General features: G+C 48.5%; 2 protein-coding genes across 3 annotated transcripts; one reads left to right on the plus strand and one right to left on the minus strand.

Moving 5' to 3' along the window:
* The first annotated feature begins 586 nt into the window (after positions 1-586).
* slc38a10 (solute carrier family 38 member 10) lies at positions 587-14,901 on the plus strand. Its single transcript, XM_062474098.1, has 18 exons — positions 587-779; positions 1,000-1,292; positions 1,557-1,674; positions 1,880-1,925; positions 2,044-2,137; positions 2,349-2,492; positions 4,011-4,135; positions 7,090-7,192; positions 7,644-7,826; positions 8,042-8,153; positions 9,067-9,173; positions 9,258-9,408; positions 10,514-10,693; positions 10,889-11,353; positions 11,483-11,572; positions 12,104-12,124; positions 12,467-12,604; positions 12,699-14,901. The coding sequence occupies exons 2-18, from the start codon at positions 1,197-1,199 to the stop codon at positions 13,724-13,726; spliced, it is 3,201 nt and encodes a 1,066-aa protein (XP_062330082.1). The 5' UTR covers positions 587-779; positions 1,000-1,196; the 3' UTR covers positions 13,727-14,901.
* ndufaf8 (NADH:ubiquinone oxidoreductase complex assembly factor 8) lies at positions 14,902-16,120 on the minus strand. Of its 2 annotated transcripts, none has more exons than XM_062474097.1 (3): positions 15,827-16,120; positions 15,455-15,568; positions 14,902-15,353 (listed from the first exon to the last, which is right to left on the minus strand). In XM_062474097.1, exons 1-3 carry the CDS (start codon positions 15,905-15,907, stop codon positions 15,342-15,344), a joined length of 207 nt encoding a protein of 68 aa, XP_062330081.1. In that variant the 5' UTR covers positions 15,908-16,120; the 3' UTR covers positions 14,902-15,341. The 2 variants fall into 2 exon arrangements, with proteins under 2 accessions (XP_062330081.1, XP_062330080.1); XM_062474096.1 differs by having other exon boundaries at positions 14,902-15,362.
* Between the last annotated feature and the right edge of the window lie 61 nt (positions 16,121-16,181).

The raw sequence follows: 16,181 nt of genomic DNA on the forward strand, positions 1-16,181 counted from the left end.
TGAGATGTAAAAACTGACTAGATCAGTGTTTCATAATAATAGTAGTAATAATAATATTATATTAATTTAGCAGATACTGTCATCCAACAGATCACACATCAGGGATTCTAACCTCCAACCTTTTGATCAATAGCAATTTGCTCTACCACTGATCTACACCCAGAGTTCTCTTCTAGTCTTGTTCCCAGCTAGGATCCCATTCCAGATTCCATAAAGCCTACCACCATTCCTGCTTCCGTTTCAAGACAAAATCTCAGTGGGGTTTATGAAAACAGAAATCGTGCATGTCTCTCTTATTTTAGTTTTGAGGCTGTTAAATGTTGCAGCCAATTTCGTCTGAGAAGATCTATAATTTGTCAGTGAGTTTTACTTAATGTCGAGCAACTCTGAGGGCTTCACAAGGTAAATCTGACAGATGAGTAGTCTAATCTGTATAATATTTCAATTTGAATTAAAAAGCCTCTTGTAATTCGTAGCTCGTGCAAAAGCCTTCAACCGTTGTAGTTCTGCCTAGCCCCTAGAGGGCAGGCAAGTTTAAATACAAATTGAATCTAGTACCTCTTTTGTCCAATCGAGAGTTCTTGACTTGAATTCTCACTTCCTGGTTACGCGTTAAGGAAGTAGAATGGTAGCAAGCTGAAATTGTAGTTTACTTTATTATTACCATGAAAATAATACAATATCGTATTACATGACCGTAATGTCGAGATAACGGTCACATTTAAACGTACATGAAAGACGTAGAAGAGTCACAAAACCTACTGCGAGCCGTGGATATTGTGAGTTGCCTCAAACAAGTCTGCTACAGTACTGTAGCTACTAATTTCCTTGAATTAAACAGTTCCATCTGTTGATCGCTAGTAGTGTACTGTACCAAGCAGTCTAATGCCTTCATGTTGTTTTACATTGTAATTACCTACGCGCCGTAAACGGATAGTAGATGAATTGATAAAGCAGTCTACCTGTCTCTGATAACAGTACGTTTTATTTTTGTTATAGAGTGCCACGTCATTTACTTGCAAGACTGAGTGGGGCACACCCCTATAAAAGAAAAGCATTGGTTGGATTCGGGAGAAAAAAAACTGTGAACTTCGCAACGTGGACTTTCACAAGTCCGTGGACGTTCCCTTCCTTCGTCATCTTACATCTTCTCAACAGTTTTTCTAATTCGGAGAAAAAAAGACTACCTGTCAAAGATGACAGCGGCGGCTTCAAACTGGGGGCTGATCATGAACGTGGTCAACAGTATTGTGGGAGTTAGCGTGCTCACCATGCCGTTCTGCTTTAAACAGGTAACTAACAGTTTCTGTTATGTTATCTCACACCTGTCACACTTTAAATACGGTCCATGATATGATAATATGTGACCTCTGTGAACCCAAACGTCAGCAGTAGAACATATGACTGTGTAATAATATTTCCCCTGCTCATGGCATGCCTACAAACGTCAATGCTGTGTTTGGCAGACAATATATTTTGATGCCCATAATTGTGAAGATTAAAGTCCTCCCTTTAATATTTCCCTCTTTCTTTTTTGTCTCCCTCCCATCCTCCAGTGTGGAATAGTGCTGGGAACTCTGCTCTTGTTCTTCTGCTCCTGGATGACTCACCAGTCCTGCATGTTCCTGGTCCACACAGCCAGCAACACCAAGCGCAGGACCTATGCTGGACTCGGTCAGTCCACACATCACAGGGCATCTCAATACTGACGCGCTGTCGTTTTATCAATTCCACTAATTCCATTTTACAGTGATACATGTGATCCTGTCACTTTTTGGAGAGAGACAACCACTTTGAGAGGGGCGTTACACTGTCCACCTTGGTGGGATGACTGTAGCCAAATGTCATACTAATATCCCTTTTATGCTTCTATCTGCAGCCTTCCATGCATACGGCAAACCAGGCAAAGCGCTGGTGGAGACCAGGTAAGCCTGACACTGTCCAGGTTGTCTCTTTACCTGAAGCCTCTGGCTAAACTCTGCATTATCGGAACCCAACTAAAGTGTGTGTGTGTATGTAATATGTGTATGTGTTTCTCTCCAGTATGATCGGTCTGATGTTGGGGACCTGTATAGCCTTCTACGTTGTCATCGCAGACCTGGGCTCCAACTTCTTTGCTCAGTTGATGGGCCTGCAGGTCAGACACAGCTGGCAGACTTACCACAGTTTAACCCTGACAACCTCAGCTTAATCATTTCCTCACATAAGCCTCATGACAGACTCAAACATCACTTCCTCCTTGTAACCAATAAGCACCCTAGTCACACTCTTAACATTCACTTCCCGGGGGATGTCTCTCAGTTTGGATGTCCGACTTGATTGGTTAGAGCTCTCTTCCTGTCTCCTAGGTGACGTTTGGGTTCCGCGTGCTGCTGCTGGTGGCGGTGTCCCTGTTCATCGTGCTGCCCCTCAGCCTGCAGAGGAACATGATGTCATCCATCCAGTCCTTCTCTGCCATGGCTCTCATCTTCTACACGTTCTTCATGTTCACGGTGAGCCCGGCCTGTACACACAGACGCTCTTTCCTGATATTCAAACACAGAGCTGTTTTTTCTGCTTTTGCAATGTTCAGTGCATCAGTTTTGTGTTTCTTGCATCGCTGCTGTAGCGTTAAATACGTGCTACTTTCATGGAGCTTGTAGTTGTGTTAGTCTATGTTAGTGTCCCTGCTCCAGGGTATGTCTGACCTCTGGTAGAGCAGGAGAGGGAGCTGTGGGGTGAGTCTGGCTCTAAGCCTGATCCAGTCCTGACCCAGACCAGACCAGTCCACACCACTAACCCTCTAACAGTGATATGTCTGCCTTCCCTCCCTCCCTGTTCTTTTCCTCTCCTCCCCTGTTCATCATGATTCTTTCCCTTGCTCCTCATCCACCTATTACATCCCTCCCTTATTTGTTCCTCCCTCTGTGTCCCTTGGGGCCTCTTTCTGCTCCTCTTTCCACCTTGTTCGGCCTCTCATTTCCTCCTCTGTGTCTTCCTTTCCTCTCATTTCCTCCTCCGTGTCTTCCTTTCCTCTCATTTCCTCCTCCGTGTCTTCCTTTCCTCTCATTTCCTCCTCCGTGTCTTCCTTTCCTCTCATTTCCTCCTCCGTGTCGTCCTTTCTTCTTCCTCCTGCTGCTCCTGCTGCTGTAGATAGTCTTGTCTTCTCTACGTTATGGCCTAATCTCAGGCTCCTGGCTGGAGCGTGTACACCTGTGGCGTCTCAAGGGCGTCATTCAGTGCCTGCCAATTATCGCCACCACCTTCTGCTGTCACCCGTAAGTAACCATGGCAACCACAGCGACCTCTCCCAACCTCAAGGAAACTTGGATGCTGAAGGGGAGGGGGGGGTCTGAAATGTTCACCTCTCGTCGCATATCAGGCCCCTCTGTCCTTCTCTACTCATCTCCACACTAGGATTTCATCCCATTAGTTTATGTTTCCAGGTGTGTGTGTGCGTGCGTGTGTGAGACAGTGGTGGCTAGAGTACTGGGACAGAGGGCTGCTCAAACAAATCTGTACCCTACCCTCATCTGATCTGCTCAACCCTTCAACCACCCCCCTTCAACCTACACCCCACATCCAGGATAGGTTATCTGAACCTGGGAAGGAGAGACCTGGAGGGGTAGGGGTGCTGCTGGAGGACTGGCTGAGATTCTAGGATTGAGAAACCTACAGACAGGGAATACCATGCTGACCAAAGAACCGTGATAGTACTGGTAGTTTTCCCCTTGTCCAGTCATCCACGGCCTGAACAGAAAGCGCTCCTATAGATTCATTGACTTCTATGAAGCTTATAGGTGTCTGTCAGCTTGGGATTTCCTGTGTTGTGTTTTTCCTCAACTGTATGGGCACGATTTCTCCTCTTTCCGTATCCCCTCCTCTTATTCTCTCATTCACAACCAGCCCTCGGCATGGGCTCCTCTCTTCCTCCTCCTCTTCCACTCCCCCCCTCCCTACCCCCCCCAACCCTTTTCTTGGTACATGCCGTAACCATTCCCCCTGTCCCTGCTCTTCCCCCCCTCCCCCAGATGGTGCTGTCCTCGTTCAAACACGGGCTGCTGGGCGGCCATTGGCTAGGGCGGGTCAGTTTGGTGCGCTGGGAGGGGGTGTTTCGCTGCCTGCCCATCTGTGGCATGGCCTTCGCCTGTCAGTCGTAAGTACCAACTCCACGGCTACGCCCCCCCCCCCTCCCTCTCTGCCCAAGAAGAAACCGCGGAACCACAGTTCTTAGAACCGTACCAACATTCTAAGAACTGTAGGCTGGTAGAATTTAGGGGCAGATTGGGCTTTGCTCTCGGATCCAGGGGTCATGACGGGCCTAGCTGATGTTGCATGAGCAAGTGTGCTGCATGAGGGCTTGACCCTGTAGACTAAACCTGAGTGTCCAGGCTAGTGACTTGTTGTCATTACACCCCTCTCACACCCAGAACCAGTGTTCTACCTACTATATTTGAAGTGGACTGAATTCATGTCCCTTTCATTCTAAATGCAAGTAATGACCATGTTACCTCCGTTTATAGCAAAGACCAGTTTGGAAAACGAGAATTACTGTTCTAACATTGCTAAAAGCCTGACAGCAGAGAAGTTTAGGATCTTGCCAGCTCTCTTTTTCCACATGCTTCTTGTTTGGGCTGTGTAACGGTTATATTACGTCATGAGGAGGAATTGCTATGAGTATTATCCCGGGCTCCTTGTCTTCAATATTTAGTAATGGAGCAGGGTTTGACACAAGCTTTATTGCATGTTTGACCTGAATACCCCTCCACACCCACTAGTGAACATGTACCCGTTCAGACCAGTAACCAGCCTGTGGTATCTGGGTTGGTACTGTAGGTCACTGAAAGGGGTAGAACAATGTGGAAAGGGAGGAGGAATTTGGAGATGTATTCCTGAAAAGGATGGGGGGATTAAGGTTGGGGTGGGGTTAAGGATAAGCTTCTTGCACTTTCTTGCCTAACCAATCAGCTTTTGCATCCCTGCCTGGTAGTTGACAGATACCTCAGCTGGATTTAACTACTTCCTGTCACCTGACATTTTACAGGCTCAAAGCCAGGTCCAATATCAAGCAATAACAAGTCAAGTTCTCTGTGCTAGTGTTTTGAGTATGGCCTTAGTATTGTTTTAATTTATAATCAGCATACGGACGGATACCTCTGCCCCCTACCCCACTCTCCACCCTAATATTTATGGCCTAATCCCCTCCCCGTCACTCTCTTTCTCCATCCATCCATCCCTCCATCTTCACGTCCATCTGCATGCTCTATTGCTGCTTCCTCTGTCCTCTCATCGCCATGGCGCCTGGGCTGGGGGTGGGTTCTAAAGGATGGAGGTGTTTGGGTGTATGGGTTTATGCTATATTCAAGCATTTGGGTGTTGGTGGGAGTTTGAGGATGAGGTGCAGACTGGTTGGTTGTGTGTGTTTTGTGTGTGAGGTAGGTGTTGGGTGAGAGTGACTGTGGTGCTGGGCCTGGAACGAGTCTTTAATTACTCTTAACTGCTCTGAGGCAACACTATGTAACTGTAGGGGCGTGTGTGTGAGAAACGGTGTGTGTTGTGTGTGTGTTGTGAGTGTGTGTGTGTCCCACAAGTGATGAGTGATATTTGGCAGAGTGTGTTGTTGGCCTGTGGTCAGCCAGAGCAGGACTCAACGCTGCTTTAGCCAAACCACCAATCAACCGCCTGGACGGCAGCCATCTTGAGACAGGCTGGTGTATTCACATGCTGATTAAGCAGCTTTCAACACATTCGATTTTTATTACATTTATTAAAAGTGTTTACTTTCAGTTAAAAGGAGACCTAACATCACTATTACGAAAGATGGTGTGGTGGTTTCTCAAGGGGGTGTGGAGAGAAGAGAACGGGAGAGGTGAGGCAAGGCGAGGGGATAGGAAAGAAAGAGTGAGTTGAGAAACGAGAGTAGGGATACAAGAAAATGGGTGATGAGGGGAGGTGGGTAAAGCGGAAGTTAGAGGTGTTACACAGACAGTCCTAAAGAACCAGTCTCTCCTATACTAAATGGCCTTGAAGGACCAATGACATGCAGTTGTCTTTGTGACACACACAGGTCTGCGATGAGTAAGAGCCAACGTGCTCCTGTTGGCTCTTACTTTGCTATGCTGGAAGTGTGACAAGGACGGTGTGAGTTGCACTGGTCTTTCCAGACCACGTAAACCAGGGGACAGGAAGCAGCAGCAGCAGCGGAGCGGGGCTGCTGAGGGCATGTTGAGTGTTTCAGCTCGCTCCTTGCAGTGTTGTTTTATTTGACCTCAGCTTGAGAGATTTACTGGTGCTCAAGTTTAAACAGCCTTGAAGAAAAGCACTGTGGGACAGGGTTAACTCATGAGAATAGGATAGAGGGAGGAAATGGAGGATGGAGGATGGAGGATGGAGGATGGAGGGATGGATGGAGGGATGGAGGGAGGGAGAGGGAGAGATAGAGATAGAGGGAGAGGGAGAGAGAGATTTCTCTCTTGCTCTTTTTTTTTTCTTCAATTCGTGTGTAAGAGTGCAAAAGCACTGCAGAGAAAGTTTATAATGCTCTAAAAAACCCTGACAATGGCGGTGGCTGTAAATCCACAGTTTAATATGCTACTGGCCTTTCCCTCTGCTCAACAGACAGATACAAATACAAGCATGTAGACACACAAACAGACAGAAAGATGGATAGATAGAAATACAGGCATGTAGACTCAGACAATGCAGGTACGTAGACATACATACCTCAATCTCACACACACAAACACACACACATGAATACACACTCTGTTCCCTCTTGCCAAACACACATACACTCATCCCCAAACCACACACCAACATCCGCTAAGACACTTTCACACCTCCCAAAATAATACCTTAGAATTATTACATGAATTCCTTAAAACTGTGTAGTACCACTGCCTCTTAATGTTAAAATTGATCATCATAGAAAATGAATGTTGATCTGATTCAAGTTATTTATTGTCTGAGACTCTTAAATATCTAATTACCAGTTAATTCGTCTTCAATATCTAAACCTTATCTATTTAGTCCTGTCTGATGTGGCATCTGGAGTGTGTGTGTGTGTGTGTGTGTGTGTGTGTGTGTGTGTGTGTGTTCATGGTCTCACAGGCAGGTACTGCCACCTACGACCAGCTGGATGAGCCCTCTGTCAAGCGCAATGTCCACCATCTTCACCTCCTCTCTGAACGTGGTCACCACCTTCTACATTACGGTGAGCACTTGCGCACCGATGACCTCATTTCCTGTAGCTGGCACCCCCTGGTCACCAGTCTGACTGTGTGTGTGTGTAGAGAGAGAGAGAGAGAGAGAGAGAGAGAGAGAGAGAGAGAGAGAGAGAGAAGAGAGAGAGAGAGAGAGAGAGAGAGAGAGAGAGAGAGAGAGAGAGAGAGAGAGAGAGAGAGAGAGAGAGAGAGAGAGAGAGAGAGAGAGAGAAGGAGAGAGAGGAGAGAGAGAGAGAGAGAGAGAGAGAGAGAGAGAGAGAGAGAGAGAGAGAGAGAGAGAGAGAGAGAGAGAGAGAGAGAGAGAGAGAGAGAGAGAGAGAATTGAATGCATCTGGATTTTAGAGGTTCATCTCTGCATCCGTTCTCCTCCTCCCTCTCACCACCCTTTCTTCTCTTCCTCCTGCTGCCTCGCACGCCCCCCCCCCCCCCCCTCCTCCGCAGGTGGGCTTCTTTGGCTACGTCAGTTTCACGGAGGACATAGCCGGGAACGTGCTGATGAACTTCCCCTCCAACCTGGTGACGGAGATGATCCGGGTGGGCTTCATGATGTCTGTGGCCGTGGGCTTCCCCATGATGATCCTGCCCTGCCGACAGGCCATCAACACCATGCTCTTCGAACAGCAGGTACACTCCACAGGCACACACACACACACACACACACACACACATTCTCTTTCTCTCCGTTTACCCCATACGCACTCACTCATGCGCGCGCACACACACACACACACACACACCCAAACGCAGAATGTATCCTAAAGCCCTAAGCTCCCCAGAACTGATGCTACTAAATGTAACTGGACCCCCCCCATCTCTGTCTCTCTCTCTCTATGTACTAGCAGAAGGATGGGACGTTTGCTGCTGGGGGCTATATGCCTCCTGTGCGCTTCAAGTTGATCACCCTCTGCATCGTCTTTGGCACCATGCTGGGGGGCATCCTCATCCCCAACGGTTTGTGTGTTTGTGTGTGTGTGTGTGTTTGACTGGTCCTTTACTTTGGCACAGGGAGTGTATCCAATATGCTGTGAAGAGTATGGCCGGCAAGGGAGGGGTGTGTGTGTGTACTAGGTGTTTGTGTGACTAAGGTCTTTGAGGTGCATGTGTTCTTTTATGTGGGCTGCATAGCTGAAGCTCTTTACGACGTGTATGAATATGACTTTACAGCCCAGTGACTGTCACACTCCAACACAGTCCCTAAATCAGAACCCTGGACCCACAGACAGCGAGATGGGGCTATTATTCTCCCAGACACGTCCACACACACTTTTAGACACACACACACACATGCTCAGACACATGCACACTTATACACACACACACACACACACAGCCTGATGCTTCTTTACACTTTCTTTTTCTGGATTTTGCACACATACTCACGTGCACACACCTGCTCACCGCGAGTGGGGATGTAGGTGTGAAGGTTAGTGTTAGTTTGTATGTTTTATTCATACCGTAGAGGGAAACACACCCCTGTGCTGGTGTTTGGCCATGCTGTGTGTGTCTAATCAGCCTAATAGAGCAAGGACAAGGAGGGAGGGACTCAGGGACGACAACAGACACTAAATCCGAGACACAATATGGTGTCCGTTCTCTGGATGAGGGATGGGCCCTGCGCCCAGCCCAGGGGAGGGGGGTGGAGATGGGGCAGACTGCCCAGGGGAGGGCGGTGGAGATGGGGCAGACTGCCCAGGGGAGGGCGGTGGAGATGGGGCAGACTGCCCAGGGGAGGGAGGGGGCGGGAGGGAGGGAGGGGGTTTGGTAGCTCCAAGGTTGGTACACCCAGGGGACAGGGAGGTTAGGCTGGATTTGGTGTAGGATAGAGTTGGTCGTTTTCATTTGTTCTTCTTCCTCTCCCTCTCAGTTGAGACCATCCTGGGTCTGACTGGAGCCACCATGGGCAGTCTCATCTGCTTCATCTGCCCGGCGCTCATCTACAGAAAGATCCAGAAGAACGGCCTCACTGCACAGGTAACACACACACACACACACATCTATACACAGTAATTCAGCCAAACAAACGGGCTCTGACTAATGCACCCCCTCCTCTTCTAGCTGGTGCTGTGGGTGGGCCTAGGGATCCTCCTGATCAGCACCTTCACCACGCTGTCAATCTCCTCATCTGAGCCCGCCCCCCGCCGCATCCAACCTCCGCCTCCACCCGCCCCAAACAGGGATTACCTCCAGCACAACATTAAACTGCCCGGTACAGAAGACACACACACACACAAACAATGCTTAGCACACGCACACATCCTAGACACAGTACGGACAGACCACATGCATGTTTTGTTTTGGAGAAAGGGGTGGATGGAGAGCATGAGTTAAAAGGTGATAAGAAGATGGAAAACAGGAACGGGGGGGGGGGGGAGGAGTGTTCTTTGTTTCTCAGAGGAAACGGAGAGGAAGGAGACAAAGTGAGATGGAGACTGACAGACAGGGGTAGCCTGCTAGATAACCTCTTGATAATATCTAAGAGAAGCACTGTTTGATGGGAAGAGATTGATGCCCTTCAAACTCCACTGGTTTCTCATTTCCCAATAAACCGTTCCCTTCTCCCTCCGCCCCTCTCCCCTCCCCTCTCCCTCCTTCTCTTGTCTTCCCTCGCCTCTCGCTCTCCCTTTTCCCCCGCCTCTCCTCCTTGCCCCCCACACCCTGTACACAACCTGCACCCCAACCTCTTCCCCCCTCCGCTGTGGCAGCTGGGAGATGCTTACTAGCTGTCTGCAACTGACAGAGAGATGAGAGAGACGGGGGAGACGTAGAGGGAGGGATGGTTCAGGGTTGCAGAGGAGAGGAAGACAGAGATGAGGTGTGTGTGCGTGGGGGGGGGGGGGGGGGGGGCGGCAGACATCTATTTTCCACCTAGTGCATCTCGAGAGCGAGAGTCCCAAAGCAGAACAAGGACCTCGTCCTCTCTCCTAATCTCTCCTCATCCACCCATGCCTTCTCTTTTTCCTCTTCTTTTTTTCCCCCCAGCCTTTCTCTCCTCTGTCTTTGTCCCCCTCCCCCTGTGACTGAAGTCTACCGTGGCCATCCTCCACACCTGTTTCCTTTTCCTGTTTATTGCTGCGGAAGTGTGATTCCGTCTCTCGCTCTCTTATTGTTTCCCCTTTCAGCTGGCTTCTCTTTGTGCCCCCCCACACACCCCACCCCCCGCTCGCTCCCTCTGTCTCTCAACATCTCTATCATCCGTGTCAGAAGCTTGGCTCTCTGCTGCCACCTAGTGTAACTTCCATTCCGGCCCGCTGTTCTCCCAGTCGGTGTGTCTGCAGTTGGACTGGGCTACATTGTGTTTGGTCTCTCTACAGAGAAGCCCCTGGTGAAGAAGCCCGCTGAGGGGGTGGAGCGGCCCAAGCCCCCTGCAGATGGAGGGGCGGGTGTTGTCCGACAGGAGGAGAGGAACAAGCCAGAGCCCCCCCAGATCAAAGGACCGGTAGAACCAGAGCGGAAGAAGGAGGCGGAGGTGCAGCTGGACAGGCCTGAAGCTGGTAAGAAACCTTGGAGAACCCTTATGAAACCAGGGGTAGAACCCTCATCCCTGGAGAACTGAGGATACAACCTAGTCCAGGTTGATGGTACCTAGATCTCTACAAACCATCAAGCAAGAGTGGAGTGCAGTTTGGGCTTCATTGAAACGATGCTGAAGGAAATGTGTCCCATAGTGTGTCTTGTCTGTCTTCTAGGTGTGGCAGTGCCAGAGAAGGAAGCCCACAGACACGAGCCGCCCATCCCTCATGATGAGGTTCTGATAGACGAGAGGAAGAACGCAGCCGAGCTGGCGGAGGAGAAGAATCCTGTTCCAGGAGGAGGGAAAGAGGAGGAGTCTCAGGGGGATGTGGAGCCAGGGGCGGGGCTTTCACAGGAAGTCGACGACAAGAAGAAGAAGAAGAAGGAGGAAGAAGAAAAGGAGGAGGAGGAGAAACCGAAGCCTGTGGTGGTAAAGAAGAAGGAAGTGGAGGCGGGCGTGGTGGAGTCCAATGAGGTGCTGGAGAAACCTGAAGCGGGGAAAAAGCAGGAAGTACCCCGAATGAAAGACGAGGATAGAGCTGCCCCTGTGAAAGAGGTGCATGCTGGGAATGATCCTGTGGCCGTTGCTGCTGTGGCGCAGGCTGATGATGCGGACAAGGCCGCAGAGGCTGCTAGGAAAGGTGATCTTAAAGTTCAATCTGAAGTTGAATCAGACATTGTCTTAAAACCACCTCCATCTGTCATCTGTCCTTAACCGTGGTCGTAGTGTTGACTTTGTCCCCTGACCCCTCTGACCCTGTGCCATCTAGGTGGTGAAGTGCCACCTGCTGAAGCAGAGCATCGTGGGCCACCAGAGGGGGCAGATGGGAAGGAGGGAGGGGCGGAGGACAAGATGGAAGGTGAGTGAACAGAGGAGGATAGGCAGTGCTATATAACTATAGAGTCGGTCAAAAGAACAGGCCTGGACCTTTTAGACCTGGGAGACGTGGATGTGTGCATGATCTCAACAGCCTCTCTCTGATCTCCCTGTGGCTCTGTATGTCTGGGATGTATGCTCTCCTCTCTCTGATCTCCCTGTGGCTCTGTATGTCTGGGATGTATGCTCTCCTCTCTCTGATCTCCCTGTGGCTCTGTATGTCTGGGATGTATGCTCTCCTCTCTCTGATCTCCCTGTGGCTCTGTATGGCTGATGTACGCCTGTCTGAGACGGGGTGCTCATTCGGTCAGGGCTCTGCCATCTGAAGATAGTCAACCAAGAAGCTGTGGAGGATAGAATGAAGAAGGGATTGTTCTAGCATGTCCTTTCTCACCCTGGCTTGGCCTCGGCTTGATACACTGAGCAGCACTGTGGTTTCTATTCTTTTAACTTTTTTGCTTTTTTTCTCTTTGTCTATCTGTCCCTTTTCTTCTCTGCCGGACTACTGTCACAGTGATAAAAAATCTGGTTGCAGGTATGACCTCGTCCTCTCCTTTATTTCCCTACTTTTTCACCTCCCTCCTTTCAACGTCGCCGTCTCTCTGTTTTCTTGCGCACTGTCAATTCAGCCTCTCCCAGGCGTAGGAGGATAGTAACAAGCATCTTAGCACCCGTGTTGAAATCTTTGTCCCTGCATCTTTTATCTATCTATATAATCTATATATCTTGTGTCCTGTGAGACTACCCATAGCTAGACCTCTCCCTCCCCTGGCCCTATAGAGTCTGGCCTTATCAAACTAATACTTTAACCAGTTTGACACCACCCCTCTCAATATCGATAATGGTATGTTCTAACCCATGTTCTGCTTCACCGTAGAAGGTCAGTTGGACCATGCCATGCTGCTGCAGGTGATCAAGCAACAGCAGGAACAGCAGAAGAGGCTGATAGACCAGCAGGAGAAACTACTGGCTGTCATACAGGAACAGCACAAGGAGATTCATCAGAAACAACCAGGTACTCACACACACACACACACACACACTCGGACAAACACCTGTGCATACAGATGACCTCACATACAGTGATTCACTCGTGTGTGTGTTGTCAGATGGTGCAGAGGCAGAGGTGGCAGAAGGAGTAGCAGCCAAGATCAAAGACTCATCCCAGGTTGGGGACCCCGCCGGAGCTGGAGATCCACCTGCTGGAGTGCTCGAGACGAACGTCCTGCCCGAGAATGAAGTACAGCCGGGGGCAGGAAAGGTAGAGGACCCAGCCCTCAGGGTTGTGGTTTCTAAAGAGGAGGTCCCAAAACAGGCTGTGGTGTCAGCAGTGGAGGCCCAGAAGGAGAGAGAGGTGGGTGCCCGGGGGGTGCCACTGGGGGGGCCGAGGGAAGACCCAGTCCAGGCCAAGCCCAAGGACCAGCTAGGCCAGCTTGGAGAGGGAGACACAGCCCTGGATCGGGAGAAGGAGAAGCTGGAGAGGGAGAAGCTGGAGAATGCCATGGCAGAGGGAGAAAGGATCAAGAAGGAGGTGAAAGCCAGGGTGGAGAAGGAGCGTGTGGAGAGAGAGAAAAGAGAGAAGCTGGAAAAGGAGCAGGAGATGGAGAAGATGAGGCTGGAGAAGGAGAGAGCGGAGAAGGAGAGAGAGGAGAAAGAAAATCTGGATAGGGAGAGAGCGAAGAAGGAAAAACTGGAAAGGGAGAGAGAGGAGTTGGATGAGCAGAAGGCAAAACAGGCTGAGGTGGAAAGGGTTGTTCAGGCCAAGGAGGCTGCTGAGGCTGAGGTCGTGGCTGGGGCTGAGCAGGGAGCAGAACCACCGCCTGCCAAGAAGGGGGGTCGTGACCTGAAGGAGAGAGCAGCCCGAGAGAGTGACTCTAGAGGAGTTTCAGAGGAGGGCCCCAAAGCTCCCCACCCCCAGGGCCCCCAGGAGAATGCTAGAGACCAGGCTGACACGGACCTGAGGAGGAGACGCAGGGCACTGGGAGCTGCTGAGGAGGCTCGGGTGTCCAGAGGAGGGGGGCTGGAGCCCCTGCTAGACTTGGGGGGGTCGGACCTCCATGCAGTCCTGGAGGGGCAGCTCCTGAGGGGAGCTCTGGTACACACACGCCAGATCAAACAGACTTCAGACCCAGAGTAAGAAGAGGGTCTGGTGGGGCTGGTCCTGCACACCCTTCCAGCCTCTCTGCCGGTCTCCATGACCCATCCTGAGACACAGTCAGACCAAATGGACCCTCTGTGAGACTGGGCTGAGCTTCTTCTAGGTGACAGGGACTAGGCTGTCCCTTCCTCTTGCGTTCTGTCACTTCCTCTTTTCTGGTATTATTCTTATTCTTCAACCGTGTCTTTCATAGTGCTTTAATTAGAAGATAATGCAAGGTAATCTATGGATATTTCAGGAATTATATAATATTAAAGATTTGGCTATTAATGTATATTATTCTACCTTACATACAAAGTCTATTTGAATATATATTTGAATGTAAATATTAACTTATTAATAAGAGAGAGGGGGGGGTGGAGTTCAAGGCCTGAATGCTGAATTGTTTATTGCTATGCAAAGACCATTTTTGGTTTGTGGATGCTGTGTACCTCCTACAAGCTGACTGACTGTATTGCAGTCACTTTATTTCCCATGGTGTTTCTCAGTTTTCTGCTTTCATGTTTTCATTTTACAAATATTGTAATTATTTTCTATTCTCTAAAGATTGTGTTTTATATCAATTGTATCATGTTTGTAAAATGTGAATTCCTATGTAAAACAGCATATCTTGAGAATTGTACATTGCCTTTCTGTTCATTTAAAATCTAAATGTATTAAGTTCAAGGCAAAAACAAGATACTTTCTCCTGCTGTAGCTGTATATTCTAGCCCCATCTTACGCACACTGCATTGCAATGTCCCTTTAGAAAGTTCTGATTAAGATACTGAGTTCCATACCAAACGTTCCTCTCCACTGGTGCCTTACCTTTATGCTGCAGAAGTGATGTTGACAACAGTATTTAAATGTGGTCAAAGTTTGCAAATGTTTGGTCTTTCTGCCTGTGCATAGGCCTCTCCTTGTTAGTAGAGGGATTATTCAATGTCAAAATACTGTGTGTATTGGTTTGCTTGATAAAGTTGCTATACTTTTTGTATAATTTTGGAACACATGCTCTGTTGTAGGATTAGTTTTCTTTGCTTGTGGCTTTTCCCTTGTGTTACAGATGATACTGAAGAAAGGGGAAATTGAACTAAGGGTACTGCTTTGAACTGCTTTATTTCTTTGTTTCTAAAGACTGTTTTTTTATGTTGGAAATAAAGGTTTACAATGAGTTGAAATTGTGATCTTGATTTGTTTACACTAACACAAAATAAAAATAGGAATTTATTAAAAACTAGTACATTACAAAAATGCCACATTGGTGAACAAGCGTGCTGCATACTGACTGAAATAAGGGGACAATGTATGCAAGACAATAATGTGTCAGCAGCAGATGGTTGATAAGTCACCACTGTCTCAGTCCTTGCCAAGGTTTGAATGCCCATCTCCCCACTGGACAGACAGTGGTGCACCCAACATGTCACAGCAGAAAGAACCAGGCTTCTCTGCCCTTCCATTGTGAACTTCTGATTTATGAGACTTGACAAGAAACGGAGCAGCCATCTTGGCTCCTGCCTGGTGATGATAATTGCGACAACCCCTTCATATGGGACTGGAACACAATTGCAACTCAATGTTTCTACACAAGATTCAAGGTAGGACACTGGAGCAGCTACTTCACCCCCTTCTTTGCCTGTAAAACAATTAAATAAATGGTGTATGGACGAAAAACTGCAACATTCACATGACAGTTCAAACTTGAACGTAAACCACAGTCGTACTTACGGCAGATATGAAACATGTCTTTAGTGCCTCAAACTCCTTCACACACATATCCTTCCTAAGTTCTTGTCTGCCTGCTGTGGTCGTGGAGGATACACACTTCCCATAGGCTGCTGCCTGTATAACAAGGTGATGTCAAGGGTCAGTTATTTATGGGGGTCTTAGGTCAATGCTCAAACTAGAAAACTACACAACAGATGTTCACTGTGCAAGAAATAAGAAGCTCTCTCTAATGACACTATTCTTTAACACAAGTTGCTAATTGGATTGTTTGCCTAACGTCGACTCGATTAAGGAATGTTCTCCTGCTTCTCAGTGAATCTTACATAAATAAACGTAACGTATCCAACTCGAGCGGTATACTGTCTATCTTACCTCTGCTGCACACTGAGCAAACAGCTCAGGGAACCTTCGCATTCTGTCACGACTCCGGGTCCATACGTTTGTCCCCGACATGACTACGAGTATCTCGTTATTCAAAGAGATGTTAGTAAATACGTGACGTTATCAAGAAGTGATATCTATATCGATGTAGCAAGCAATTGGCGAAGACTAGTTAATGAACTGTAAACATGACAAAACTAGCATAAACTTAAAGACAGTTGTTTATGAAAGACCACGTTATGCATCCTCCAGGACAGCGCCATGTTGTTGACCCTGTATCAGGAAGTGCCATGCTTCATGTTTGATTTTAACTAATATAAATGGCTCAACCCTACATCAATCAAGC

The sequence above is a fragment of the Osmerus eperlanus genome, chromosome 12 (genome assembly GCF_963692335.1).
Source record: "Osmerus eperlanus chromosome 12, fOsmEpe2.1, whole genome shotgun sequence".
Taxonomy (NCBI): domain Eukaryota; kingdom Metazoa; phylum Chordata; class Actinopteri; order Osmeriformes; family Osmeridae; genus Osmerus; species Osmerus eperlanus.